The sequence below is a fragment of the Carassius auratus genome, chromosome 27, assembly GCF_003368295.1.
Source record: "Carassius auratus strain Wakin chromosome 27, ASM336829v1, whole genome shotgun sequence".
NCBI classification, from domain to species: domain Eukaryota; kingdom Metazoa; phylum Chordata; class Actinopteri; order Cypriniformes; family Cyprinidae; genus Carassius; species Carassius auratus.
In genome coordinates this window covers 8,412,592-8,439,168 of record NC_039269.1, presented here as the reverse complement: position 1 = coordinate 8,439,168, position 26,577 = coordinate 8,412,592, and the positions used below count along the sequence as shown (strand labels likewise).

Here is a 26,577-nt window from a genome sequence, read left to right as displayed (position 1 = left end):
AGGATTGACATTAGAATCAGAAGGTGTAACCTCCACACATTTCTCCTCTAAGAGCAAGGCTGTATCAAATTTACGTGGGCTTAAAATATTGCGATGCAACACCCTCTCCTCACCATTAGCCCCTTCCTTCTTAACAACATAAACAGGTATATCGAGATTAGGTTTGAGATGACAGTCAATGGAGACACCGCAAGATATTCCCTAAACTTTTCCACTATTGCCCATTTTAAAGCCAGGGGTTCCAGTTTGAATGAACTGTATTTTTTATCATTCTTTTCGGTTGGTCGAAGACTTCTACTGGCATAGGAAATTACTCTTTCCTTCCCCTCTTGGACCTGGGCCAATACTACTCCCAACACTGTGTGGTTAGCATCAGTATACAACAAAAATGGCAATTCAAAATCAGCATATGCCAATATGAGTGCTTGTAGGAGACTCTCCTTCAGTTTGATAAAAGCAATGTCCTGTGCCGTTGCCCATGACCACCCATCTATTTTTCCTGTGGCAGGTTGAGTATGTCACTTTGATGTCCCCCACAACATTGAGTTCAGTGGTGCTGCAATCTGGGCAAAATCTTTTATAAAACATCTATAACAGTGGTTCCCAACCTTTTTCCTTGGGGCCCCCCCATGTACATATTTAACAATCCGTAACCCCCCTCCCCCCATATATATTTATATTAATTTTAATTGCATCCAAAATAAAAGTTTGTGTTTGCATAATATATATGTGTGTACTGTGTATAATTATTTTGTATATATAAATACACACATATGCCTGTATATATTTAATATTTTTATTTATTTATATATAAATTATTTATATTTATATATTTTTTTTTACATGCAAAAAAAATTAAATTAATACATGCATATGCGTGTATTTATATACAAAATAATTATACACAGTTCACACACATATTTTATGCAAACAAAAACTTTTATTTTGGATGCAATACATTTTTTTCCCAGCACTAATATATATTCATATATATATGTTCGATACGATACACTTGTGTCATGGTACGCTTCGGTACGTTTTTGATACAGCAAAAAGAAAGAAATGCCAGAGAAATTTTCTTGATTTTTTTTTTATATTAAAACTAACATAATAAAGTGTGATATTGACCTTTAGGCCAAAATCCCAAGGCGGCTGAAAACCAAATCTACATGGATAATGTGGGCCTCAAAAGAGGGAGAAAAAAAACAATGATATCATCCAAATAGAGCAATAATGTTTAAAAATTTTGTTCCCCCAGGCAGCTCTCGACCATTTTCTGAAAAGTTCCTGGGGCATTGCATAAGCATCGGCATCCAATTAAATTCATATAGCCCCATTGGCATCACAAAAGTGGTCTTCTCTTTGTCAGCTGAGTGCACCCCCACCTGCCAATATCCATGTGCTAGATCTAATGTTGAAAACACTCTAGATTTTTTTCAATGAAGCCAATGACTCCTCAACTCTAGGCAAAGGGTATGAATCTTTATGAGTAACACTGTTCAGCCGCCTGTAGTCTACGCAGAAATGAATGGTGCCATCCTTCTTTCTGAAAAGCACCACAGATGCTGCCCATGGACTATAGCTCTCCTTAATAATACCATTTTCAAGCATGTTATTTAAGAGTCCCCTTACTTCTTGATACAATTTTGGTGGAATCCTATTTTAACAATCTCGAATTGGGGCTGCATCACCTGTTGGTATTACTTGTAAAACCCTATCCGTATGCCCATAATCCTCATCATGTTCTGAGAAAACCTTCTGATGCTTGAATTACAAATCAGAAATCATTTCTTGTTGTTTGGAACTAAATTACAGTGGATCTAAAGAAACAGCCACAGGCCAGGGGAAATGTTTTGTTGTCTTGCATCCTGCACACTATTCTGCCTCTCCCGCCACCTCCACAGTCTCATTATTCAATGGTCTTAATTTTACATTTCCCTGCGACCTTGGACACAACTCAACATCAGAAATCTGACCTCATCGACAACGCTGATTTACCCTGGTAAAGAACTGGGAACGAATGTTTGCAAGGGGAGCTAGGTCTCCATAAATAACTTTCAAAAACATCAATATTTGTTCAAATGTTGCACGCTATGCTGCTGGCAAAGCTAACACTTCCCTCTTTGCTTCTCCATACAGATTACTTACTAAAGCTGAAACTGCCTCAGAAAAAGGATATTATATTAAACATTGATTTTTGCGTATCATACCAATCCTGAAAGTTATTGGACAGAGTTCACTGTTCTCCATTAAACTTTTGACACCACGGTGTTCCCATCATAAAAGGAAACATAACCATATCTTAATTTGTTTCTTGACTTTGAGATATATTAGGATAACAACCTGTTCCCCGCTGCTGCTCACTGGATGTAGAGGGTAATTTTGCAGATTGTGTAATTGCTATCTTCCTTGCTATTGCCCAATGTCCAGACTGCCAAACTATGCCAAGTTGTAACACTCCAAATAGGAGTAGAGAAAGAGACCAACAGGATTCTGACTGGACGAAATTTGTTTGGGCCTCAGTCAGTAGCCAAGGAGACTCAAGCACACAACCTCAATGAATACAAATATGGCTTTTATTCTTTTATAATAAACAATTCACATTAAAACCTCAAGAGGGCAAAGCAGCAGGTTAAAGATGGGTGTCGCATATAGTTAATAGTTTCTTGAGAAATCACAAATTACCTAAAATTAGTAAGCAATCAACAAACAGAAAGGTATTCAGCAGAGGGTTTCAACACCTAAAAATTAGTTATATGTGCTGCCAATTATACATAGTTTAATAACACAGCAAACAACAAAAAGGTACAAGAATCCATAAGTGCATCAGTTAATTTAATAAAAATAAGGGCAGATAATAGGCTGCTGGTCTTACTACCGGACATGGCATACAGCACTTAAGGCTTAACGATTACACCAGAGCACTTGTAGATCTACAATGATTTTCAAGTGCTACTTAAGTTATGATGCTTTTGGGAACCAGACCGTAATATTAAGATCAGTCGAACGATTGTTTTCACAAACTTCTTAGGCTTACGAAGCTTTTGGGAAACCCGGCCCAGGTTGGTTCCTTGATGATATAAAAATGTATTGCTTGAATAAGGCAGTAAACAAAACCAAACAACATACAAACATATATAGAGCTTACATTACAATTCATGAAACTATATTAAAAGTAGATGATGGAAGCAAAGAAACACTCATTTATAAAATCTGTATTAAATGATTTAAATCCTTAAAGAGAAATAAAACAAACCATCACAGATTACCACATTATATGAAACACAGTTAATATCCAGTAATGAGTTTGATATGACATTTTATATCCAACTTCTGCTGGAATAGAGATGAACTGTCATCCGAAGCTCACCTCAACATCATCTGTATCATCAGCCTGTTTGACATCTGAGAATCTGAAGGTAAGTTTACTGCTCAGATTACAAGTCGTGTGGAAACATGTTTGCTTGCATTTGATTCTTGTCAGATTTTAGCCTCAAAAAGGTAAGATTTCTCTCATGTAACAGACTGACAGCCTACAAGTGTAATACTGACCAGGGCTCTGGATGAAAAAAACGTCAGATTTAAATATTAGATTGTTTCATTAATCAGTGTATTCGTAATGAACTTACAATCTCTTGATAAATAAAATGCACCTTGCTGTTGATGTTGAAACATATTTACCTCCACAGAGCTGTGTGATGTTTATTCTGTCTTGTTTCCAGCTGACAGGGTTGCTATGGTTACAGATGATGGATTCCTCACTGCAGTCCAGGATGAGAGTGTTGATCTGTGATGTCACTTCCTGTGGAGAGCATCTGTTGTTCTGATAGCTGGAGTTAATCATGAGCTCATGAGCTCTGCATGTGAAGTTCACAGTACAGGAGTCACTGCTGGACCAGATTGAGTTCACAGTCAGGACAGGAGCCTCAACAGAGTCTGAAACACACATTTAAACCAAGATCACAATCACTTTTTTTTTTTCGGTAGCAGATAGATCCTGAGTGAAAGACAGTTCAGTGTTGAAGACAATATTGAAGATAATCACAGTTCATAAACTGCACTTATTAATTATCTTTTATGCAGGAAAATATTAAATCACACAAAGAAATGAGACTCACCTATAACAGAAACTCTGTATGAGACCAAATCTGTGGTTTTTGATCCAATTGTTCTTGCTGTGTAGAGTCCACTGTCTGTCTTCTGCATGTTCTTCAGAGTCAGAGAGAAGGTTACATCATTGAAAACCACTCTGTCCTTGTAGGAATCGTGAGGTGTTACTCTTTTGGAATCACTGTTGTATCTAACTATACTCTCTGATTTATCATTCATCCAGGCTAAAAGATCAAACTCTGGTTTTTCTTGTGTCTGTATATCCAGCTGAACAGAAGCTCCTGTCTGCACAAACACAGAGATCTCAGCACTGAACCCTGAGGAGAGAGAAACACACAGTTCAGAACGTTTTATACATGACTAAACGTTATGGCTTTTTATAAATATCATTCATAATAGAAAAAAAAACACTAGAAAATGACAAAACATAGTATTACAAAATGTCAATTATTGTATAAACTTTTTTTTTGTTCAAATGTTTTTTAACCTACTGCATGTTAGGGATAATGAGAAGAATTAAGGATGCAAGCATATCTACTTCCACTGTAACAAACAAGACAGCTGATATCATATTCTTGAAACAGCAAGTTGAACATCTGTGGAAGTATTTTCTCTGTAAATGTCCCACCACAAACAGTTCAGTTCAGCAATCATTTAACAGTCAGAGGAGAATCACTGTTTCACAAAGATTTCTCTCATTTTAACTTTTGTTTCACTCAGTGAGAATGACAATGATATCTGCCAGAGGATAAAAAAATGAACAAAAATATTTTGTTTTTGACCCTATGAACCGTTGGACACGTCTCGGCATGAGACGGGAAGCGCCATGCTGCAGCCAGTCTTGTTAGTAACAGGAAAAACTTGATGATATTGAGTTGTTTGAGCTCAAACACATAATTACAATAAGATAGGCCATTAAAAAGTACAGTTTACTCAGAATTCTTAAGTAATGTAAAGAAATGACACATGTTTAAGTAATACAAACACAATTTGTTTGAGTAGAAACTACTGATTGGACTTAAAAACACAAGTACATTAAGAAATGACATGAAAAAGTTCAGTTTACTCAGAATTGACAAGTAATTTCAATAATTAGAAACATTTAAGTAATATGAACTCAATTTCTTGAGTTGAATTAAAATCTGGGTTTACAGTGTGACATCCAAACATCACCGCCCCACTGGGACCTCCAAAACTGTGACAACAGTGACAACAAAGAACAGCATACTGAAGCGAATGACAGTAACAGCAGACAAAGGGCACAAACAGACAGCACACAGACTCTACAACATCCTCAGATTATTATTATATATATTTTACTGTATTTGTAAATTTGTTATAAACTTTTGATCTTTAAAAAGTAGTAAGTCTTGTTTGCCAGACACATACATTCAATGTTTAAATATCTGTTACATATACAGTATGGTACTGCTTACATTATTTCACCATCTGTACACAAATGTAAGTAGTGAATGCATGTGTCCGTGGCTGGGGCTGTGTCGGTGCGGTAATGTGAGCCAGTGTGGCTACAGTGCCAGGGGTGAATTATTTTGTTATATCATTCTCTCTGTCGGATGTTTCTGTAATTTGGCCTCTCTGCAATCCCTCCTCCCTTCTCACTCCTTTTCATTCGTTTCGCTCCCTCTTCCCTTCTGTGTTCTCTCTCTCTACTCTCAGTAGTCTTCTTTCTATCTCAGTGTCTACACACATACACACACTTGTATATTTCTTAAGGAATTCAGATTATCAGAGGAGGACAGGGGCTATAAGCCCAAAGATTATTGAGTTTAGAGTGACTGAACTGTATAGTTCGGTTGAGAAAAGGTCTCCTTGGCCAAGTGTGCTCCTAATATGTCCAGAACTTCTTGGCCATACTTCCATTTTATATAACACACAGATGTATTCTACATCCTAGCAGGAAGGAAAACCCTTTGTTTGCTAGACTTTACTACATGATGCAGTGTAAAATTCTTATTGGATAAACCACTACACCACCCCTTGCCACTATATATTGTGTGAATGTAATAATAAACTTTGAAGAAGTTTGTGAACAGAGAATTGGCTTCATGTTCATAATTCTTTCCATGGGCCCATGCAAGAACTGAAAATAGTCAGATGGCATCGAAAGATAAAGAGCTGCAAATTATATTATTTTAACAGTGACTTACAAGTATTATTTTACGTGGCCTAGGTCTGGCACAGACACTTTAAAGGGATAGTTCATCCAAAAATGTATGGAATTACATTTAGTTCAATAATAATGAACGTAACTTTGAACGTAACTTTTTCAGAAACTATCAAACATATGCCATTACAAAAGAAGAAAAACACAATGAAAATGAAAAAAAAAAAACGAACTCAGTCGCACAAATGTCACAGGCTCTTCAAATATGCTTCATTTTTGTTAATGTTTTTCAAAGATTCGTTTTCGCTGATCGTGGATTCTGAATGCATTGCCACAGATTTCACTTTTGCTTCGCAGTTTTTAGTTTGGAGTTTTGACACAAACCTCTCGTGGGGGCGGGGTTAAAAGTGATCTACTCTGATTGGATAGTGACCTTTTGATGGACAGGTGCTCTCTGACCGGGAAGTACAGACGTCACTTAGTGGTGCGCGCCGCGCATTTTGAAAGCTCTCGTGGTGATTAAATCTGGTCTCTACCGCAAAAATTATTTTTCTCAGACAAAGTGAAAGAAACTTATTTTAAGCTCATACACAGATTCAACCCCGTAAAGAAGTTTATACAAAGATTTAAATCTGACATTGATCTTACATGTTCTTTTTGTTCGAGTTCTGAACAAACTGTACACTTATTTTGGTCATGTCACTACACTCAGAAACTTTGGGATGACATTGGTGTGTTTGTCAACTGTACGATTTTGCCAGTCTTCTCAGTATGAAAAACATTATATTTGGGTATTATGACTCTGACCCCAATTAAATAACAAAAATAAATATTAAACTGTAACTTTTTGATGCACAAATTCAAACATACATTAATGGCTGTCAGCGTGTTCCCTCCTGACTGCTTGCTCTGCTGACTGTATACCCGCTGCCGAGCTCTGCCTGGATCTGGTTTTCCCGTTTTGCTGAGCGGTGCCTGCCAGAGTTATTTTCTATTCATTTCCAGTCCATTCTAGGGCTGTGTGATTAATAGAAATCGTCATAAAATCACGATTTGAGCGTGCACGATTTCTAAATAGCTTTATAGCACGATTTTCCGCGGCCCTGACCTCCCGCAGTATGCTATCTGATCGAAACAGAATGCAACACGCCTAGTGCGAGAACAGAACAGACTGGGAATATACCTAACTCCAGGTGGGGTATTAATCATTTAATCATTAATAATCATTAATAATCATTAATCATGATTAATCACAATTATGACGCACACATATATGCTTGACAGTCATAAATGCATTTAGGATGAATTTGAAACATATTTCCAAAAGAAAACCAATTAGAGCTTTATCAAAAAGTTGTAACGTATTTTTTGCCATGCATTGTTCATAGAGCTCATTAATTGTTGCGGTGCCTCAGGTGTTGAAATAGATTTGTTATACATTATACAAGTTCTCACATGTTTACAGTGTGTATTATAGAGTATGTGTAAGCGGTGAAGAAGCAGCAGAGAGAGTGCGTTATTGTAGCGCAAAAGCACATTAAAATAATGCACGAGCGCGAATCTCTCTGTTTGAACGCAGATTTCCTTTGCTCTGTCACAAAACCAGAGGTGCTTGCTCAGACATGCTGCTCTCGTCCGGAGAGCGTGTGCGCACTTAAAACATGCCTCCTCTCTTATACCGCGTCCTGTGCACTTACAATTCTCTATGCTCATGTGCTAAATATTAATTATTTTCGCACGTTTTTATTTCTAGCCTTTTACCGCATGCAATGTGAACGCTATAATCCGTTAACATGGGCTTGGAAAAAGGCGCATCACAGACAGTGTGTGAACCTGGAGTTAGGTATATTCCCAGTCTGTTCTGTTCTCGTGCTAGGCGTGTTGCATTTTGTTTAGATCAGATAGCATACTGCGGGAGGTCAGTCAGGGCCGCGGAAAATCGTGCTATAAAGCAAGTTAGAAATTGCGCACACTCAAATCGTGATTTATGATGATTTCTAGTAATCACACAGCCCTAGAATGGACTGGAAATGAATAGAAAATAACTCGGGCTGACACCGCTCAGCAAAACGGGAAAACCAGATCCAGGCAGAGCTCGGCAGCGGGTAGACAGTCAGCGGAGCAAGCAGTCAGGAGGGAACACGCTGACAGCCATTAATGTATTCTTGAATTTGTGTAGCAAAAAGTTACAGTTTAATGTTTATTTTTTTGTTTTTTATATATATATATAATTCCTTTTATTAGTAATTGGTGGCCCACAGGTTGAAAACCACTGCTCTAGGGGGTTACATGAAGCCAATCCTTTATTATTTTAGATGTGTGCTTAGGGTCTTGTTGAAGGTGAACCTTCGGCCCAGTCTGAGGTCCTGAGCACTCTGGAGAAGGTTTTCGTCCAGGATATCCCTGTACTTGGCCACATTAATCTTTCCCTTGATTGCAACCAGTCATCCTGTCTCTGCAGCTGTAAAACACCCCCACAGCATGATGCTGCCATCACCATGCTTCACTGTTGGGACTGTATTGGACAGCTGATGAGCAGTGCCTGGTTTTCTCCACACATACCGCTTAGAATTAAGGCCAAAAAGTTCTATCTTGGTCTCATCAGACCAGAGAATCATTCAGGTGTTTTTAGCATGCAGGCTTTCATGTGTCTTGCACTGTGGAGAGGCTTCTGCCGGGCCACTCTGCCATAAAGCCCCGACTGATGGAGGGCTGCAGTGATGGTTGACTTTCTACAACTTTCTCCCACCTCCCGACTGCATCTCTGGAGCTCAGCCACAGTGATCTTTGGGTTCTTCTTTACCTCTCACCAAGGCTCTTCTCTAGGTCAGTTTGGCCTTAAATGCAGCAGAGCCTTGCCACAATTCTGTCTCTGAGCTTTTCATGCAGTTCCTTTGACCTCATGGTTCTCATTAGCTCTGACATGCACTGTGAGCTATAAGGTCTTATAAAGACAGGTGTGTGGCTTTCCTAATCAAGTCCAATCAGTAAAATAAAAGACAGCTGGATTCAAATGAAGGTGTAGAACCATCTCAAGAAGAGCAGAAGAAATGGACAGCACCTGAGTTAAATATATGAGTGTCAAAGCAAAGGGTCTGAATACTTAGGACCATCTGATATTTCAGTTTTTCTTTGTAAACATTTGTAAGATATCAATATCAATATCAATTTGTAAGATATTTGCAGTAAAATATCCCAGAACCATTAGGCTAGAATTATATTTTGTCCAGCTGATTACTAACAATATCTCTAATGTTTTCAACTACTTGTAAGTCATGAGAAAATTCCCAATCTAAACAGTGACACGGGGCAGTGCAGTCAATGACATTAGTTACCCTTTGTTACCGCCTTTACTGACGTAGAAACCACATGACAACAGTGTCATGGACAAATGCAGAAGTAGCTTCGCGACAAACTTCAACTAGAAAGAGATGCCGATCTTACTTGTGTTTTACTCAACAGGTGAGTTGTTTTGATTCGTATCTTTACAGAAAACTTATGCTATTATAACGATCAACAAGATTAGTATTATGGGGCATACAAGCCAAACGCGGGGCATCGCATCTCTAGACTCGTGCGAGGATGCGTCTGATCCATAGTCTGATAGCATCTTTGCATTGACTTTGTATGTAATCTACTCATGCAAATCGTTGAACTCGCGTTAAATCCATGATTTATCTTCCCGTCTGATTGATGGCCGTTAGCGGTTGGGTAAAAGACAACAAATCCCATCATTCCACACTCCTTCTTAGCATCATCAAACCATGCGATTGTTATTGTTTTGATAGTGTGCCCTCTAGTGGCAGGTCCTACAACCTGTACCTTTAATGTGGAATTTTTTTACTTAATTTTAGCAAATGGCTGCAATATAACAAAGAGTGAAAAAAGTAAGGGGGTCTGAATACTTTCCATACCCACTACAAGCACCAGGGGACCGGTAACAATTAGTCAGTCACATTAAACCTCCGGTGAATATGACACTTTATATAATAACCTTTAAGGGCAGATGATGGACTGCAGGTCTTCTTACCCGCTACCGGACATTGGGTACAGCATTCAGGAAAACAACCGGCGGCTGCCGAACTTTAGTTAGGGAAACCCAAGACTACAAATTATCCCTCCCAATCGCTTCGCACACGTCGCAGAAAAACATCCCGGCATGGTAGCCTCGGCAAGAAGCTCAGCAGCACTTGCATACAAAATTCCCCTCTAACAACAACAGACCTCATACATTTTTTGATTTCCTTAGAAATACAGCACAGGTCTTTGTCTTTTTCCCCTAATGGTACACAAGGCAGATATAATGGGCGCTACAACTGTCACCCCTCCTCTTGTCTAAAATTAAGGGCTTACATCCACGCCCCCTACTTAAAATGTGTCCACACATTCCCAAATACCTCACATCCTATAACGTAGAGGCAACAGGCCCTTTCTGACCTGTGTAAACCCCCTCAAATACTCTAGAGGGACCTTCCCTCGATGCAGTCTGTAATTGCTCTTCTATAATGTCCTTATGCGAGGTCGCTCCCCCATACCTTTGTATGGGTGCCGGTGGTGGTCCTGTAAGACAGTCCCCCAAGGAAACATACAGCAGTTACTGTTCACAGGATTGACATTAGAATCAGAAGGTGTAAACTCCACACATTTCTCCTCTAAGAGCAAGGCTGTATCAAATTTACATGGGCTTAAAATATTGCGATGCAACACCCTCTCCTCACCATTAGCCCCTTCCTTCTTAACAACATAAACAGGTATATCGAGATTAGGTTTGAGATGACAGTCAATGGAGACACCGCAAGATATTCCCTAAACTTTTCCACTATTGCCCATTTTAAAGCCAGGGGTTCCAGTTTGAATGAACTGTATTTTTTATCATTCTTTTCGGTTGGTCGAAGACTTCTACTGGCATAGGAAATTACTCTTTCCTTCCCCTCTTGGACCTGGGCCAATACTACTCCCAACACTGTGTGGCTAGCATCAGTATACAACAAAAATGGCAATTCAAAATCAGCATATGCCAATATGAGTGCTTGTAGGAGACTCTCCTTCAGTTTGATAAAAGCGATGTCCTGTGCCGTTGCCCATGACCACCCATCTATTTTTCCTGTGGCAGGTTGAGTATGTCACTTTGATGTCCCCCACAACATTGAGTTCAGTGGTGCTGCAATCTGGGCAAAATCTTTTATAAAACATCTATAACAGTGGTTCCCAACCTTTTTCCTTGGGGCCCCCCCATGTACATATTTAACAATCCGTAACCCCCCTCCCCCCATATATATTTATATTAATTTTAATTGCATTCAAAATAAAAGTTTGTGTTTGCATAATATATATGTGTGTACTGTGTATAATTATTTTGTATATATAAATACACACATATGCCTGTATTAATTAAATTTTTTACACACACATATTTTATGCAAACACAAACTTTTATTTTGGATGCAATTAATTTTTTTCCCAGCACTAATATATTTATATATATATATGTTCGATACGATACACTTGTGTCACGGTACGCTTCGGTACATTTTTGATACAGCAAAAAGAAAGAAATGCCAGAGAAATTTCCTTGATTTTTTTTTTATATTAAAACTAACATAATAAAGTGTGATATTGACCTTTAGGCCAAAATCCCAAGGCGGCTGAAAACCAAATCTAGATGGATAATGTGGGCCTCAAAAGAGGGAGAAAAAAAACAATGATATCATCCAAATAGAGCAATACTGTCACAGTGTCTGGGTTGTTGTTCCCCGGGGTTCCACTAGATGTCCTCCTTCTCACGGTGCCTGTCCCAGATCACTTCCTGTTCCCTTATATGGTCACCTTCCTCCTTGTTACCTGATTGATTGTTCACCCCACCTGTCTCCTGTTTCCCAATTATCCTTCTGTGTATAAATACCCAGTCTGTCTTAGTCTATGTCACGGAGTCCTTGTCTGATGTCATTGTGTTTCAGGTCCATCAGTCTTGCTTTGTCTTACCCTATGTGTCTCATTCTCTCGTTCCACCAGACTTCCTCTACCTTTCCGTTCTTCCGAGTTCCCCGTTTCATCCGGTTCCCTTTTTGTTTGATTTGTCTCTCATGACTGTTTATTTTGTATTTACCCCTCTGTTTAAATAAAACCCTTACCTGCATTTGGATCTACCCTCTCTTTGTGTTTTTCCCCAATACCTATCGTGACAGAAGGACTCCGTCATGCCTAGATCCAGCGGTGTGGGATTTCGAATCGGTTCCCCAGCCACCATGGAGGAACGGAGGGGGAGATACCAGAACTTAATCACCCTTCATCAAGAGGGAAGTGAGGTGGGTGGCCTGGCGCAATTGTTTTGGACTATGGCAGTCGGGCTAGGTTACAATGATGCAGCACTAAAGGATTTATTTAATAATTGCCTGGATGATCCTTTACCTTCATGGGAGATGAAGGGGTTAGAGATACTGGACTTTTGGGGGTTTACCAATTACCTGCACCATCGTGCCCAGTGGAATGCAACAACCACACCAGAGTGTCCAGACAAGGCTGCCAGCTCAGCCCCACAGCACAAGATGGGCGCCAGCCCAACCCCACAGCACAAGATGGCCGCCAACCTAGCGTCACAGCCCAAGATGGCCGCCAGCCCAGCACCACAGCACAAGATGGCCGACTCAACGCCACCGACTCCCCATCGTAGAGGGCGGAGGAGGAGACAGGCAGCTGCTGTTCCCGAGGCGGTGCCCGATGCAGTTCCCGAGGCGGTGCCCGATGCTGTTTCCGAGGCGGTGCCCGATGCAGTTCCCGAGGCGGTGCCCGATGCAGTTCCCGAGGCGAAGCCCGATGCAGTTCCCGATGCAGTTTCCGAGGCGGTGCCCGATGCAGTTTCCGAGGCGGTGCCCGATGCAGTTTCCGAGGCGGTGCTCGATGCAGTTCCCGAGGCGGTGCCCGATGCAGTTCCCGAGGCGGTGCCCGATGCAGTTCCCGAGGCGGAGCCCGATGCTGTTCCCGAGGCGGAGCCCGATGCTGTTCCCGAGGCGGAGCCCGATGCAGTTCCCGAGGCGGTGCCCGATGCTGTTCCCGAGGCCGAGGTCGTTCCCGAGGTGGTGCCCGATGCTGTTCCCGAGGCGAAGCCCGATGCAGTTCCCGAGGCGGTGCCCGATGCTGTTCCCGAGGCGGTGCCCGATGCTGTTTCCGAGGCGGTGCCCGATGCAGTTCCCGAGGCGGAGCCCGATGCAGTTCCCGAGGCGGAGCCCGATGCAGTTCCCGAGGCGGTGCCCGATGCTGTTTCCGAGGCGGTGCCCGATGCAGTTCCCGAGGCGGAGCCCGATGCAGTTCCCGAGGCGGTGCCCGATGCAGTTCCCGAGGCGAAGCCCGATGCAGTTCCCGATGCAGTTCCCGAGGCGGTGCCCGATGCTGTTTCCGAGGCGGTGCCCTATGCAGTTCCCGAGGCGGAGCCCGATGCAGTTCCCGAGGCAGTGCTCGATGCAGTTCCCGAGGCGGTGCTCGATGCAGTTCCCGAGGCGGTGCCCGATGCAGTTTCCGAGGCGGTGCCCGATGCAGTTTCCGAGGCGGTGCCCGATGCAGTTTCCGAGGCGGTGCCCGATGCAGTTCCCGAGGCGGAGCCCGATGCAGTTCCCGAGGCGGAGCCCGATGCAGTTCCCGAGGCGGTGCCCGATGCTGTTCCCGAGGCCGAGGCCGAGGCAGTTCCCGAGGCGGAGCCCGATGCAGTTCCCGAGGCGAAGCCCGATGCAGTTCCCGAGGCGAAGCCCGATGCAGTTCCCGAGGCGAAGCCCGATGCAGTTCCCGATGCTGTTTCCGAGGCGGTGCCCGATGCAGTTCCCGAGGCGGAGCCCGATGCAGTTCCCGAGGCGGTGCCCGAGGCAGTTCCCGAGGCGGTGCCCGATACTGTTTCCGAGGCGGTGCCCGATGCAGTTCCCGAGGCGGTGCCCGATGCAGTTCCCGAGGCGAAGCCTGATGCAGTTCCCGATGCAGTTCCCGAGGCGGTGCCCGATGCTGTTTCCGAGGCGGTGCCCTATGCAGTTCCCGAGGCGGAGCCCGACGCAGTTCCCGAGGCGGTGCTCGATGCAGTTCCCGAGGCGGTGCTCGATGCAGTTCCCGAGGCGGAGCCCGATGCAGTTCCCGAGGCGGTGCCCGATGCTGTTTCCGAGGCGGTGCCCGATGCTGTTTCCGAGGCGGAGCCCGATGCTGTTTCCGAGGCGGAGCCCGATGCAGTTCCCGAGGCGGTGCCCGATGCAGTTCCCGAGGCGGAGCCCGATGCAGTTCCCGAGGCGGTGCTCGATGCAGTTCCCGAGGCGGTGCCCGATGCAGTTCCCGAGGCGGTGCCCGATGCAGTTCCCGAGGCGGAGCCCGATGCTGTTCCCGAGGCGGAGCCCGATGCTGTTCCCGAGGCGGAGCCCGATGCTGTTCCCGAGGCGGAGCCCGATGCAGTTCCCGAGGCGGAGCCCGATGCAGTTCCCGAGGCGGTGCCCGATGCTGTTCCCGAGGCCGAGGTCGTTCCCGAGGCGGTGCCCGATGCAGTTCCCGAGGCGGAGCCCGATGCTGTTCCCGAGGCGGAGCCCGATGCTGTTCCCGAGGCGGTGCCCGAGGTTGTTCCCGAGGCGGTGCCCGATGTTGTTCCCGAGGCGGTGTCCGTTACAGTTCCCGAGGCGGTGACCACAAGGCCGTGGTGGTCTTCGGCTCCGCCCTGGGAGACTCTGGCGGTGACCACGAGGACGTGGTGGTCATCCGCTCCGCCCTGGGGGACTCTGGCGGTGACCACGAGGACGTGGTGGTCGTCCGCTCCACCCTGGGGGACTCTGGTGATGACCATGAGGACGTGGTGGTCTTCTGCTCCGACCTGGTGGACTCCGGCCTCGACCACAGAGACGTGGTGGTCTTCCGCTCCGCCCTGGAGGGCTCTGGCCTTGACCACACGGCTGTGGTGGTCATCTGCTCCGTCCTAGTGGACGCCTCAACATGTCCTTCATGGACTTATGTTTTGTGTTTTTTGAGTTCTGTTTCTGTCTGTTCTCTTTAGTTTAGTCTGGCCCTCCGTCCCTCCCCCTGTACCTCCTCCGGTCCTCCTCCCTCCTGATCTCCCGGTTTTATGTATCATTTCTGGTGTTTGTCCCCCATGTGTTCCTTTTCTGGCCCTCCGTCCCTCCCCCTGAGCCTCCACCTGTCCGCCTCCCTCCTGGTCTCTGTGTCATGTTTTGTCTTTAAGCGTCTGGTAGCCGCTCCGTAGAGGGGGGGTACTGTCACAGTGTCTGGGTTGTTGTTCCCCGGGGTTCCACTAGATGTCCTCCTTCTCACGGTGCCTGTCCCAGATCACTTCCTGTTCCCTTATATGGTCACCTTCCTCCTTGTTACCTGATTGATTGTTCACCCCACCTGTCTCCTGTTTCCCAATTATCCTTCTGTGTATAAATACCCAGTCTGTCTTAGTCTATGTCACGGAGTCCTTGTCTGATGTCATTGTGTTTCAGGTCCATCAGTCTTGCTTTGTCTTACCCTATGTGTCTCATTCTCTCGTTCCACCAGACTTCCTCTACCTTTCCGTTCTTCCGAGTTCCCCGTTTCATCCGGTTCCCTTTTTGTTTGATTTGTCTCTCATGACTGTTTATTTTGTATTTACCCCTCTGTTTAAATAAAACCCTTACCTGCATTTGGATCTACCCTCTCTTTGTGTTTTTCCCCAATACCTATCGTGACAAATACTGTTTAAAAATTTTGTTCCCCCAGGCAGCTCTCGACCATTCTCTGAAAAGTTCCTGGGGCATTGCATAAGCCCATCGGCATCCAATTAAATTCATATAGCCCCATTGGCATCACAAAAGTGGTCTTCTCTTTGTCAGCTGAGTGCACCCCCACCTGCCAATATCCATGTGCTAGATCTAATGTTGAAAACACTCTAGATTTTTTTCAATGAAGCCAATGACTCCTCAACTCTAGGCAAAGGGTATGAATCTTTATGAGTAACACTGTTCAGCCGCCTGTAGTCTACGCAGAAATGAATGGTGCCATCCTTCTTTCTGAAAAGCACCACAGATGCTGCCCATGGACTATAGCTCTCCTTAATAATACCATTTTCAAGCATGTTATTTAAGAGTTCCCTTACTTCTTGATACAATTTTGGTGGAATCCTATTTTAACAATCTCGAATTGGGGCTGCATCACCTGTTGGTATTACATGTAAAACCCTATCCGTATGCCCATAATCCTCATCATGTTCTGAGAAAACCTTCTGATGCTTGAATTACAAATCAGAAATCATTTCTTGTTGTTTGGAACTAAATTACAGTGGATCTAAAGAAACAGCCACAGGCCAGGGGAAATGTTTTGTTGTCTTGCATCCTGCACACTATTCTGCCTCTCCCGCCACCTCCACAGTCTCATTATTCAATGGTCTTAATTTTACATTTCCCTGCGACCTTGGACACAACTCAACATCAGAAATCTGACCTCATCGACAACGCTGATTTACGCTGGTAAAGAACTGGGAACGAATGTTTGCAAGGGGAGCTATGTCTCCATAAATAACTTTCAAAAACATCAATATTTGTTCAAATGTTGCACGCTATGCTGCTGGCAAAGCTAACACTTCCCTCTTTGCTTCTCCATACAGATTACTTACTAAAGCTGAAACTGCCTCAGAAAAAGGATATTATATTAAACATTGATTTTTGCATATCATACCAATCCTGAAAGTTATTGGACAGAGTTCCCTGTTCTCCATTAAACTTTTGACACCACGGTGTTCCCATCATAAAAGGAAACATAACCATATCTTAATTTGTTGCTTGACTTTGAGATATATTAGGATAACAACCTGTTCCCCGCTGCTGCTCACTGGATGTAGAGGGTAATTTTGCAGATTGTGTAATTGCTATCTTCCTTGCTATTGCCCAATGTCCAGACTGCCAAACTATGCCAAGTTGTAACACTCCAAATAGGAGTAGAGAAAGAGACCAACAGGATTCTGACTGGACGAAATTTGTTTGGGCCTCAGTCAGTAGCCAAGGAGACTCAAGCACACAACCTCAATGAATACAAATATGGCTTTTATTATTTTATAATAAACAATTCACATTAAAACCTCAAGAGGGCAAAGCAGCAGGTTAAAGATGGGTGTCGCATATAGTTAACAGTGCGTTTGACCAATCACAAATTACCTAAAATTAGTAAGCAATCAACAAACAGAAAGGTATTCAGCAGAGGGTTTCAACACCTAAAAATGAGTTATATGTGCTGCCAATTATACATAGTTTAATAACACAGCAAACAACAAAAAGGTACAAGAATCCATAAGTGCATCAGTTAATTTAATAAAAATAAGGGCATATAATAGGCTGCTGGTCTTACTACCGGACATGGCATACAGCATTTAGGGCTTAACGATTACACCAGAGCACTTGTAGATCTACAATGATTTTCAAGTGCTACTTAAGTTATGATGCTTTTGGGAACCAGACCGTAATATTAAGATCAGTCGAACGATTGTTTTCACAAACTTCTTAGGCTTACGAAGCTTTTGGGAAACCCGGCCCAGGTTGGTTCCTTGATGATATAAAAATTTATTGCTTGAATAAGGCAGTAAACAAAACCAAACAACATACAAACACATATAGAGCTTACATTACAATTCATGAAACTATATTAAAAGTAGATGATGGAAGCAAAGAAACACTCATTTATAAAATCTGTATTAAATGATTTAAATCCTTAAAGAGAAATAAAACAAACTATCACAGATTACCACATTATATGAAACACAGTTAATATCCAGTAATGAGTTTGATATGACATTTTATATCCAACTTCTGCTGGAATAGAGATGAACTGTCATCCGAAGCTCACCTCAACATCATCGTAGTCTGTATCATCAGCCTGTTTGACATCTGAGAATCTGAAGGTAAGTTTACTGCTCAGATTACAAGTCGTGTGGAAACATGTTTGCTTGCATTTGATTCTTGTCAGATTTTAGCCTCAAAAAGGTAAGATTTCTCTCATGTAACAGACTGACAGCCTACAAGTGTAATACTGACCAGGGCTCTGGATGAAAAAAACGTCAGATTTAAATATTAGATTGTTTATTTCAGTAACCGGTTTTATGTTTGCAGCAACAGTAAAGGACCAAACCAGCAAACACTATCACTCCCACAACAACACACACAACAAGGAGCACAATCATGTGAGATGGACCATAGGAGATTCCGATTGGCCTTTCATTCTCTGGAAGGTAAAAGATGAAGAACTGCAATAATCAGTGTATTCGTAATAAATTTACAATCTCTAGATAAATAAAATGCACCTTGCTGTTGATGTTGAAACATATTTACCTCCACAGAGTTGTGTGATGTTTCTTCTGTCTTGTTTCCAGCTGACAGGGTTGCTATGGTTACAGAAGATGTGTTCCTCACTGCAGTCCAGGATGAGAGTGTTGATCTGTGATGTCACTTCCTGTGGAGAGCATCTGTTGTTCTGAAAGCTGGAGTTAATCATGAGCTCATGAGCTCTGCATGTGAAGTTCACAGTACAGGAGTCACTGCTGAACCAGTTTGAGTTCACAGTCAGCACAGGAGCCTCCACAGAGTCTGAAACACACATTTAAACCAAGATCACAATCACTTTTTTTTTTCGGTAGCAGATAGATCCTGAGTGAAAGACAGTTCAGTGTTGAAGACAATATTGAAGATAATCACAGTTCATAAACTGCACTTATGAATTATCTTTTATGCAGGAAAATATTAAATCACACAAAGAAATGAGACTCACCTATAACAGAAACTCTGTATGAGACCAAATCTCTGGTTTTTGATCCAATTGTTCTTGCTGTGTAGAGTCCACTGTCTGTCTTCTGCATGTTCTTCAGAGTCAGAGAGAAGGTTACATCATTGAAAACCACTCTGTCCTTGTAGGAATCATGAGGTGTTACTCTTTTGGAATCACTGTTGTATCTAACTATACTCTCTGATTTATCATTCATCCAGGCTAAAAGATCAAACTCTGGTTTTTCTTGTGTCTGTATATCCAGCTGAACAGAAGCTCCTGTCTGCACAAACACAGAGATCTCAGCACTGAACCCTGAGGAGAGAGAAACACACAGTTCAGAACATTTTATACATGACTAAACGTTATGGCTTTTTATAAATATCATTCATAATAGAAAAAAAACACTAGAAAATGACAAAACATAGTATTGCAAAATGTCAATTATTGTATAAACTTTTTTTTTGTTCAAATGTTTTTTAACCTACTGTATGTTAGGGATAATGAGAAGAATTAAGGATGCGAGCATATCTACTTCCACTGTAACAAACAAGACAGCTGATATCATATTCTTGAAACAGCAAGTTGAACATCTGTGGAAGTATTTTCTCTGTAAATGTCCCACCACAAACAGTTCAGTTCAGCAATCATTTAACAGTCAGAGGAGAATCACTGTTTCACAAAGATTTCTCTCATTTTAACTTTTGTTTCACTCAATTAGAATGACAATGATATCTGCCAGAGGATAAAAAAATGAACAAAAATATTTTGTTTTTGACCCTATGAACCGTTGGACACGTCTCGGCATGAGACGGGAAGCGCCATGCTGCAGCCAGTCTTGTTAGTAACAGGAAAAACTTGATGATATTGAGTTGTTTGAGCTCAAACACATAATTACAATAAGATAGGCCATTAAAAAGTACAGTTTACTCAGAATTCTTAAGTAATGTAAAGAAATGACACATGTTTAAGTAATACAAACACAATTTGTTTGAGTAGAAACTACTGATTGGACTTAAAAACACAAGTACATTAAGAAATGACATGAAAAAGTTCAGTTTACTCAGAATTGACAAGTAATTTCAATAAATTAGAAACATTTAAGTAATATGAACTCAATTTCTTGAGTTGAATTAAAATCTGGGTTTACAGTGTGACATCCAAACATCACCGCCCCACTGGGACCTCCAAAACTGTGACAACAGTGACAACAAAGAACAGCATACTGAAGCGAATGACAGTAACAGCAGACAAAGGGCACAAACAGACAGCACACAGACTCTACAACATCCTCAGATTATTATTATATATATTTTACTGTATTTGTAAATTTGTTATAAACTTTTGATCTTTAAAAAGTAGTAAGTCTTGTTTGCCAGACACATACATTCAATGTTTAAATATCTGTTACATATACAGTATGGTACTGCTTACATTATTTCACCATCTGTACACAAATGTAAGTAGTGAATGCATGTGTCCGTGGCTGGGGCTGTGTCGGTGCGGTAATGTGAGCCAGTGTGGCTACAGTGCCAGGGGTGAATTATTTTGTTATATCATTCTCTCTGTCGGATGTTTCTGTAATTTGGCCTCTCTGCAATCCCTCCTCCCTTCTCACTCCTTTTCATTCGTTTCGCTCCCTCTTCCCTTCTGTGTTCTCCCTCTCTACTCTCAGTAGTCTTCTTTCTATCTCAGTGTCTACACACATACACACACTTGTATATTTCTTAAGGAATTCAGATTATCAGAGGAGGACAGGGGCTATAAGCCCAAAGATTATTGAGTTTAGAGTGACTGAACTGTATAGTTCGGTTGAGAAAAGGTCTCCTTGGCCAAGTGTGCTCCTAATATGTCCAGAACTTCTTGGCCATACTTCCATTTTATACAACACACAGATGTATTCTACATCCTAGCAGGAAGGAAAACCCTTTGTTTGCTAGACTTTACTACATGATGCAGTGTAAAATTCTTATTGGATAAACCACTACACCACCCCTTGCCACTATATATTGTGTGAATGTAATAATAAACTTTGAAGAAGTTTGTGAACAGAGAATTGGCTTCATGTTCATAATTCTTTCCATGGGCCCATGCAAGAACTGAAAATAGTCGGATGGCATCGAAAGATAAAGAGCTGCAAATTATATTATTTTAACAGTGACTTACAAGTATTATTTTACGTGGCCTAGGTCTGGCACAGACACTTTAAAGGGATAGTTCATCCAAAAATGTATGGAATTACATTTAGTTAAATAATAATGAACGTAACTTTGAACGTAACTTTTTCAGAAACTATCAAACATATGCCATTACAAAAGAAGAAAAACACAATGAAAATGAAAAAAAAAAAACGAACTCAGTCGCACAAATGTCACAGGCTCTTCAAATATGCTTCATTTTTGTTAATGTTTTTCAAAGATTCGTTTTCGCTGATCGTGGATTCTGAATGCATTGCCACAGATTTCACTTTTGCTTCGCAGTTTTTAGTTTGGAGTTTTGACACAAACCTCTCGTGGGGGCGGGGTTAAAAGTGATCTACTCTGATTGGATAGTGACCTTTTGATGGACAGGTGCTCTCTGACCGGGAAGTACAGACGTCACTTAGTGGTGCGCGCCGCGCATTTTGAAAGCTCTCGTGGTGATTAAATCTGGCCTCTACCGCAAAAATTATTTTTCTCAGACAAAGTGAAAGAAACTTATTTTAAGCTCATACACAGATTCAACCCCGTAAAGAAGTTTATACAAAGATTTAAATCTGACATTGATCTTACATGTTCTTTTTGTTCGAGTTCTGAACAAACTGTACACTTATTTTGGTCATGTCACTACACTCAGAAACTTTGGGATGACATTGGTGTGTTTGTCAACTGTACGATTTTGCCAGTCTTCTCAGTATGAAAAACATTATATTTGGGTATTATGACTCTGACCCCAATTAAATAACAAAAATAAATATTAAACTGTAACTTTTTGATGCACAAATTCAAACATACATTAATGGCTGTCAGCGTGTTCCCTCCTGACTGCTTGCTCCGCTGACTGTATACCCGCTGCCGAGCTCTGCCTGGATCTGGTTTTCCCGTTTTGCTGAGCGGTGCCTGCCAGAGTTATTTTCTATTCATTTCCAGTCCATTCTAGGGCTGTGTGATTAATAGAAATCGTCATAAAATCACGATTTGAGCGTGCACGATTTCTAAATAGCTTTATAGCACGATTTTCCGCGGCCCTGACCTCCCGCAGTATGCTATCTGATCGAAACAGAATGCAACACGCCTAGTGCGAGAACAGAACAGACTGGGAATATACCTAACTCCAGGTGGGGTATTAATCATTTAATCATTAATAATCATTAATAATCATTAATCACGATTAATCACAATTATGACGCACACATATATGCTTGACAGTCATAAATGCATTTAGGATGAATTTGAAACATATTTCCAAAAGAAAACCAATTAGAGCTTTATCAAAAAGTTGTAACGTATTTTTTGCCATGCATTGTTCATAGAGCTCATTAATTGTTGCGGTGCCTCAGGTGTTGAAATAGATTTGTTATACATTATACAAGTTCTCACATGTTTACAGTGTGTATTATAGAGTATGTGTAAGCGGTGAAGAAGCAGCAGAGAGAGTGCGTTATTGTAGCGCAAAAGCACATTAAAATAATGCACGAGCACGAATCTCTCTGTTTGAACGCAGATTTCCTTTGCTCTGTCACAAAACCAGAGGTGCTTGCTCAGACATGCTGCTCTCGTCCGGAGAGCGTGTGCGCACTTAAAACATGCCTCCTCTCTTAAACCGCGTCCTGTGCACTTACAACTCTCTATGCTCATGTGCTAAATATTAATTATTTTCGCACGTTTTTATTTCTAGCCTTTTACCGCATGCAATGTGAACGCTATAATCCGTTAACATGGGCTTGGAAAAAGGCGCATCACAGACAGTGTGTGAACCTGGAGTTAGGTATATTCCCAGTCTGTTCTGTTCTCGTGCTAGGCGTGTTGCATTTTGTTTAGATCAGATAGCATACTGCGGGAGGTCAGTCAGGGCCGCGGAAAATCGTGCTATAAAGCAAGTTAGAAATTGCGCACACTCAAATCGTGATTTATGATGATTTCTAGTAATCACACAGCCCTAGAATGGACTGGAAATGAATAGAAAATAACTCGGGCTGACACCGCTCAGCAAAACGGGAAAACCAGATCCAGGCAGAGCTCGGCAGCGGGTAGACAGTCAGCGGAGCAAGCAGTCAGGAGGGAACACGCTGACAGCCATTAATGTATTCTTGAATTTGTGTAGCAAAAAGTTACAGTTTAATGTTTATTTTTTTGTTTTTTATATATATATATAATTCCTTTTATTAGTAATTGGTGGCCCACAGGTTGAAAACCACTGCTCTAGGGGGTTACATGAAGCCAATCCTTCATTATTTTAGATGTGTGCTTAGGGTCCTTGTCTTGTTGAAGGTGAACCTTCGGCCCAGTCTGAGGTCCTGAGCACTCTGGAGAAGGTTTTCGTCCAGGATATCCCTGTACTTGGCCACATTAATCTTTCCCTTGATTGCAACCAGTCATCCTGTCTCTGCAGCTGTAAAACACCCCCACAGCATGATGCTGCCATCACCATGCTTCACTGTTGGGACTGTATTGGACAGCTGATGAGCAGTGCCTGGTTTTCTCCACACATACCGCTTACAATTAAGGCCAAAAAGTTCTATCTTGGTCTCATCAGACCAGAGAATCATTCAGGTGTTTTTAGCAAACTCCATGCAGGCTTTCATGTGTCTTGCACTGTGGAGAGGCTTCTGCCGGGCCACTCTGCCATAAAGCCCCGACTGATGGAGGGCTGCAGTGATGGTTGACTTTCTACAACTTTCTCCCACCTCCCGACTGCATCTCTGGAGCTCAGCCACAGTGATCTTTGGGTTCTTCTTTACCTCTCACCAAGGCTCTTCTCTAGGTCAGTTTGGCCTTAAATGCAGCAGAGCCTTGCCACAATTCTGTCTCTGAGCTTTTCATGCAGTTCCTTTGACCTCATGGTTCTCATTAGCTCTGACATGCACTGTGAGCTATAAGGTCTTATAAAGACAGGTGTGTGGCTTTCCTAATCAAGTCCAATCAGTAAAATAAAAGACAGCTGGATTCAAATGAAGGTGTAGAACCATCTCAAGAAGAGCAGAAGAAATGGACAGCACCTGAGTTAAATATATGAGTGTCAAAGCAAAGGGTCTGAATACTTAGGACCATCTGATATTTCAGTTTTTCTTTGTAAACATTTGTAAGATATCAATATCAATATCAATTTGTAAGATATTTGCAGTAAAATATCCCAGAACCATTAGGCTAGAATTATATTTTGTCCAGCTGATTACTAACAATATCTCTAATGTTTTCAACTACTTGTAAGTCATGAGAAAATTCCCAATCTAAACAGTGACACGGGGCAGTGCAGTCAATGACATTAGTTACCCTTTGTTACCGCCTTTACTGACGTAGAAACCACATGACAACAGTGTCATGGACAAATGCAGAAGTAGCTTCGCGACAAACTTCAACTAGAAAGAGATGCCGATCTTACTTGTGTTTTACTCAACAGGTGAGTTGTTTTGATTCGTATCTTTACAGAAAACTTATGCTATTATAACGATCAACAAGATTAGTATTATGGGGCATACACGCCAAACGCGGGGCATCGCATCTCTAGACCCGTGCGAGGATGCGTCTGATCCATAGTCTGATAGCATCTTTGCATTGACTTTGTATGTAATCTACTCATGCAAATCGTTGAACTCGCGTTAAATCCATGATTTATCTTCCCGTCTGATCGATGCCCGTTAGCGGTTGGGTAGAAGACAACAAATCCCATCATTCCACACTCCTTCTTAGCATCATCAAACCACGCGATTGTAATTGTTTTGATAGTGTGCCCTCTAGTGGCAGGTCCTACAACCTGCTTTACCAACTTTATATAATAACCTTTAAGGGCAGATGATGGACTGCAGGTCTTCTAACCCGCTACCGGACATTGGGTACAGCATTCAGGAAAACAACCGGTGGCCGCCAAACTTTAGTTAGGGAAACCCAAGACTACAAATTATCCCTCCCAATCGCTTCGCACACGTCGCAGAAAAACATTCTGGCATGGTAGCTTCGGCAAGAAGCTCAGCAGCACTTGCATACAAAATTCCCCTCTAACAACAATACATTTTTTGATTTCCTTAGAAATACAGCACAGGTCTTTGTCTTTTTCCCCTAATGGTACACAAGGCAGATACAATGGGCGCTACACCTGTCACCCCTCCTCTTGTCTAAAATTAAGGGCTTACATCCACGCCCCCTACTTAAAATGTGTCCACACATTCCCAAATACCTCACATCCTATAACGTAGAGGCAACAGGCCCTTTCTGACCTGTGTAAACCCCCTCAAATACTCTAGAGGGACCTTCCCTCGATGCAGTCTGTAATTGCTCTTCTATAATGTCCTTATGCGAGGTTGCTCCCCCATACCTTTGTATGGGTGCCGGTGGTGGTCCTGTAAGACAGTCCCCCAAGGAAACATACAGCAGTTACTGTTCACAGGATTGACATTAGAATCAGAAGGTGTAAACTCCACACATTTCTCCTCTAAGAGCAAGGCTGTATCAAATTTACGTGGGCTTAAAATATTGCGATGCAACACCCTCTCCTCACCGTTAGCCCCTTCCTTCTTAACAACATAAACAGGTATATCGAGATTAGGTTTGAGATGACAGTCAATGGAGACACTGCAAGATATTCCCTAAACTTTTCCACTATTGCCCATTTTAAAGCCAGGGGTTCCAGTTTGAATGAACTGTATTTTTTATCATTCTTTTCGGCTGGTCGAAGACTTCTACTGGCATAGGAAATTACTCTTTCCTTCCCCTCTTGGACCTGGGCCAATACTACTCCCAACACTGTGTGGCTAGCATCAGTATACAACAAAAATGGCAATTCAAAATCAGCATATGCCAATATGAGTGCTTGTAGGAGACTTTCCTTCAGTTTGATAAAAGCAATGTCCTGTGCCGTTGCCCATGACCACCCATCTATTTTTCCTGTGGCAGGTTGAGTATGTCACTTTGATGTCCCCCACAACATTGAGTTCAGTGGTGCTGCAATCTGGGCAAAATCTTTTATAAAACATCTATAACAGTGGTTCCCAACCTTTTTCCTTGGGCCCCCCCCATGTACATATTTAACAATCCGTGACCCCCTCCCCCCATATATATTTATATTAATTTTAATTGCATCCAAAATAAAAGTTTGTGTTTGCATAATATATATGTGTGTACTGTGTATAATTATTTTGTATATATAAATACACACATATGCCTGTATATATTTAATATTTTTATTTGTTTATATATAAATTATTTATATTTATATATAATATAAATTATGTATAAATGTATATACATGCAAAAAAAATTAAATTAATACATGCATATGCGTGTATTTATATACAAAATAATTATACACAGTTCACACACATATTTTATGCAAACAAAAACCTTTATTTTGGATGCAATAAATTTTTTTCCCAGCACTAATATATATTCATATATATATGTTCGATA

At 41.9% G+C, this 26,577-nt stretch overlaps 1 protein-coding gene across 1 annotated transcript in view; it reads right to left on the bottom strand.

The window, feature by feature from the left end:
• Positions 1-2,572: 2,572 nt before the first annotated feature.
• Positions 2,573-26,577, bottom strand: part of LOC113045338 (uncharacterized) — a 28,364-nt gene continuing 4,359 nt past the window's right edge. Inside the window, exons 5-9 of the mRNA XM_026205668.1 lie at positions 18,983-19,291; positions 18,547-18,801; positions 4,119-4,427; positions 3,682-3,936; positions 2,573-3,559 (exon numbers count right to left, since the gene is read on the bottom strand). Coding sequence (XP_026061453.1) covers positions 3,534-3,559; positions 3,682-3,936; positions 4,119-4,427; positions 18,547-18,801; positions 18,983-19,291 — 1,154 coding nt within the window. The 3' untranslated portion in view covers positions 2,573-3,533. The remainder of the gene's footprint in view (positions 3,560-3,681; positions 3,937-4,118; positions 4,428-18,546; positions 18,802-18,982; positions 19,292-26,577) is intronic.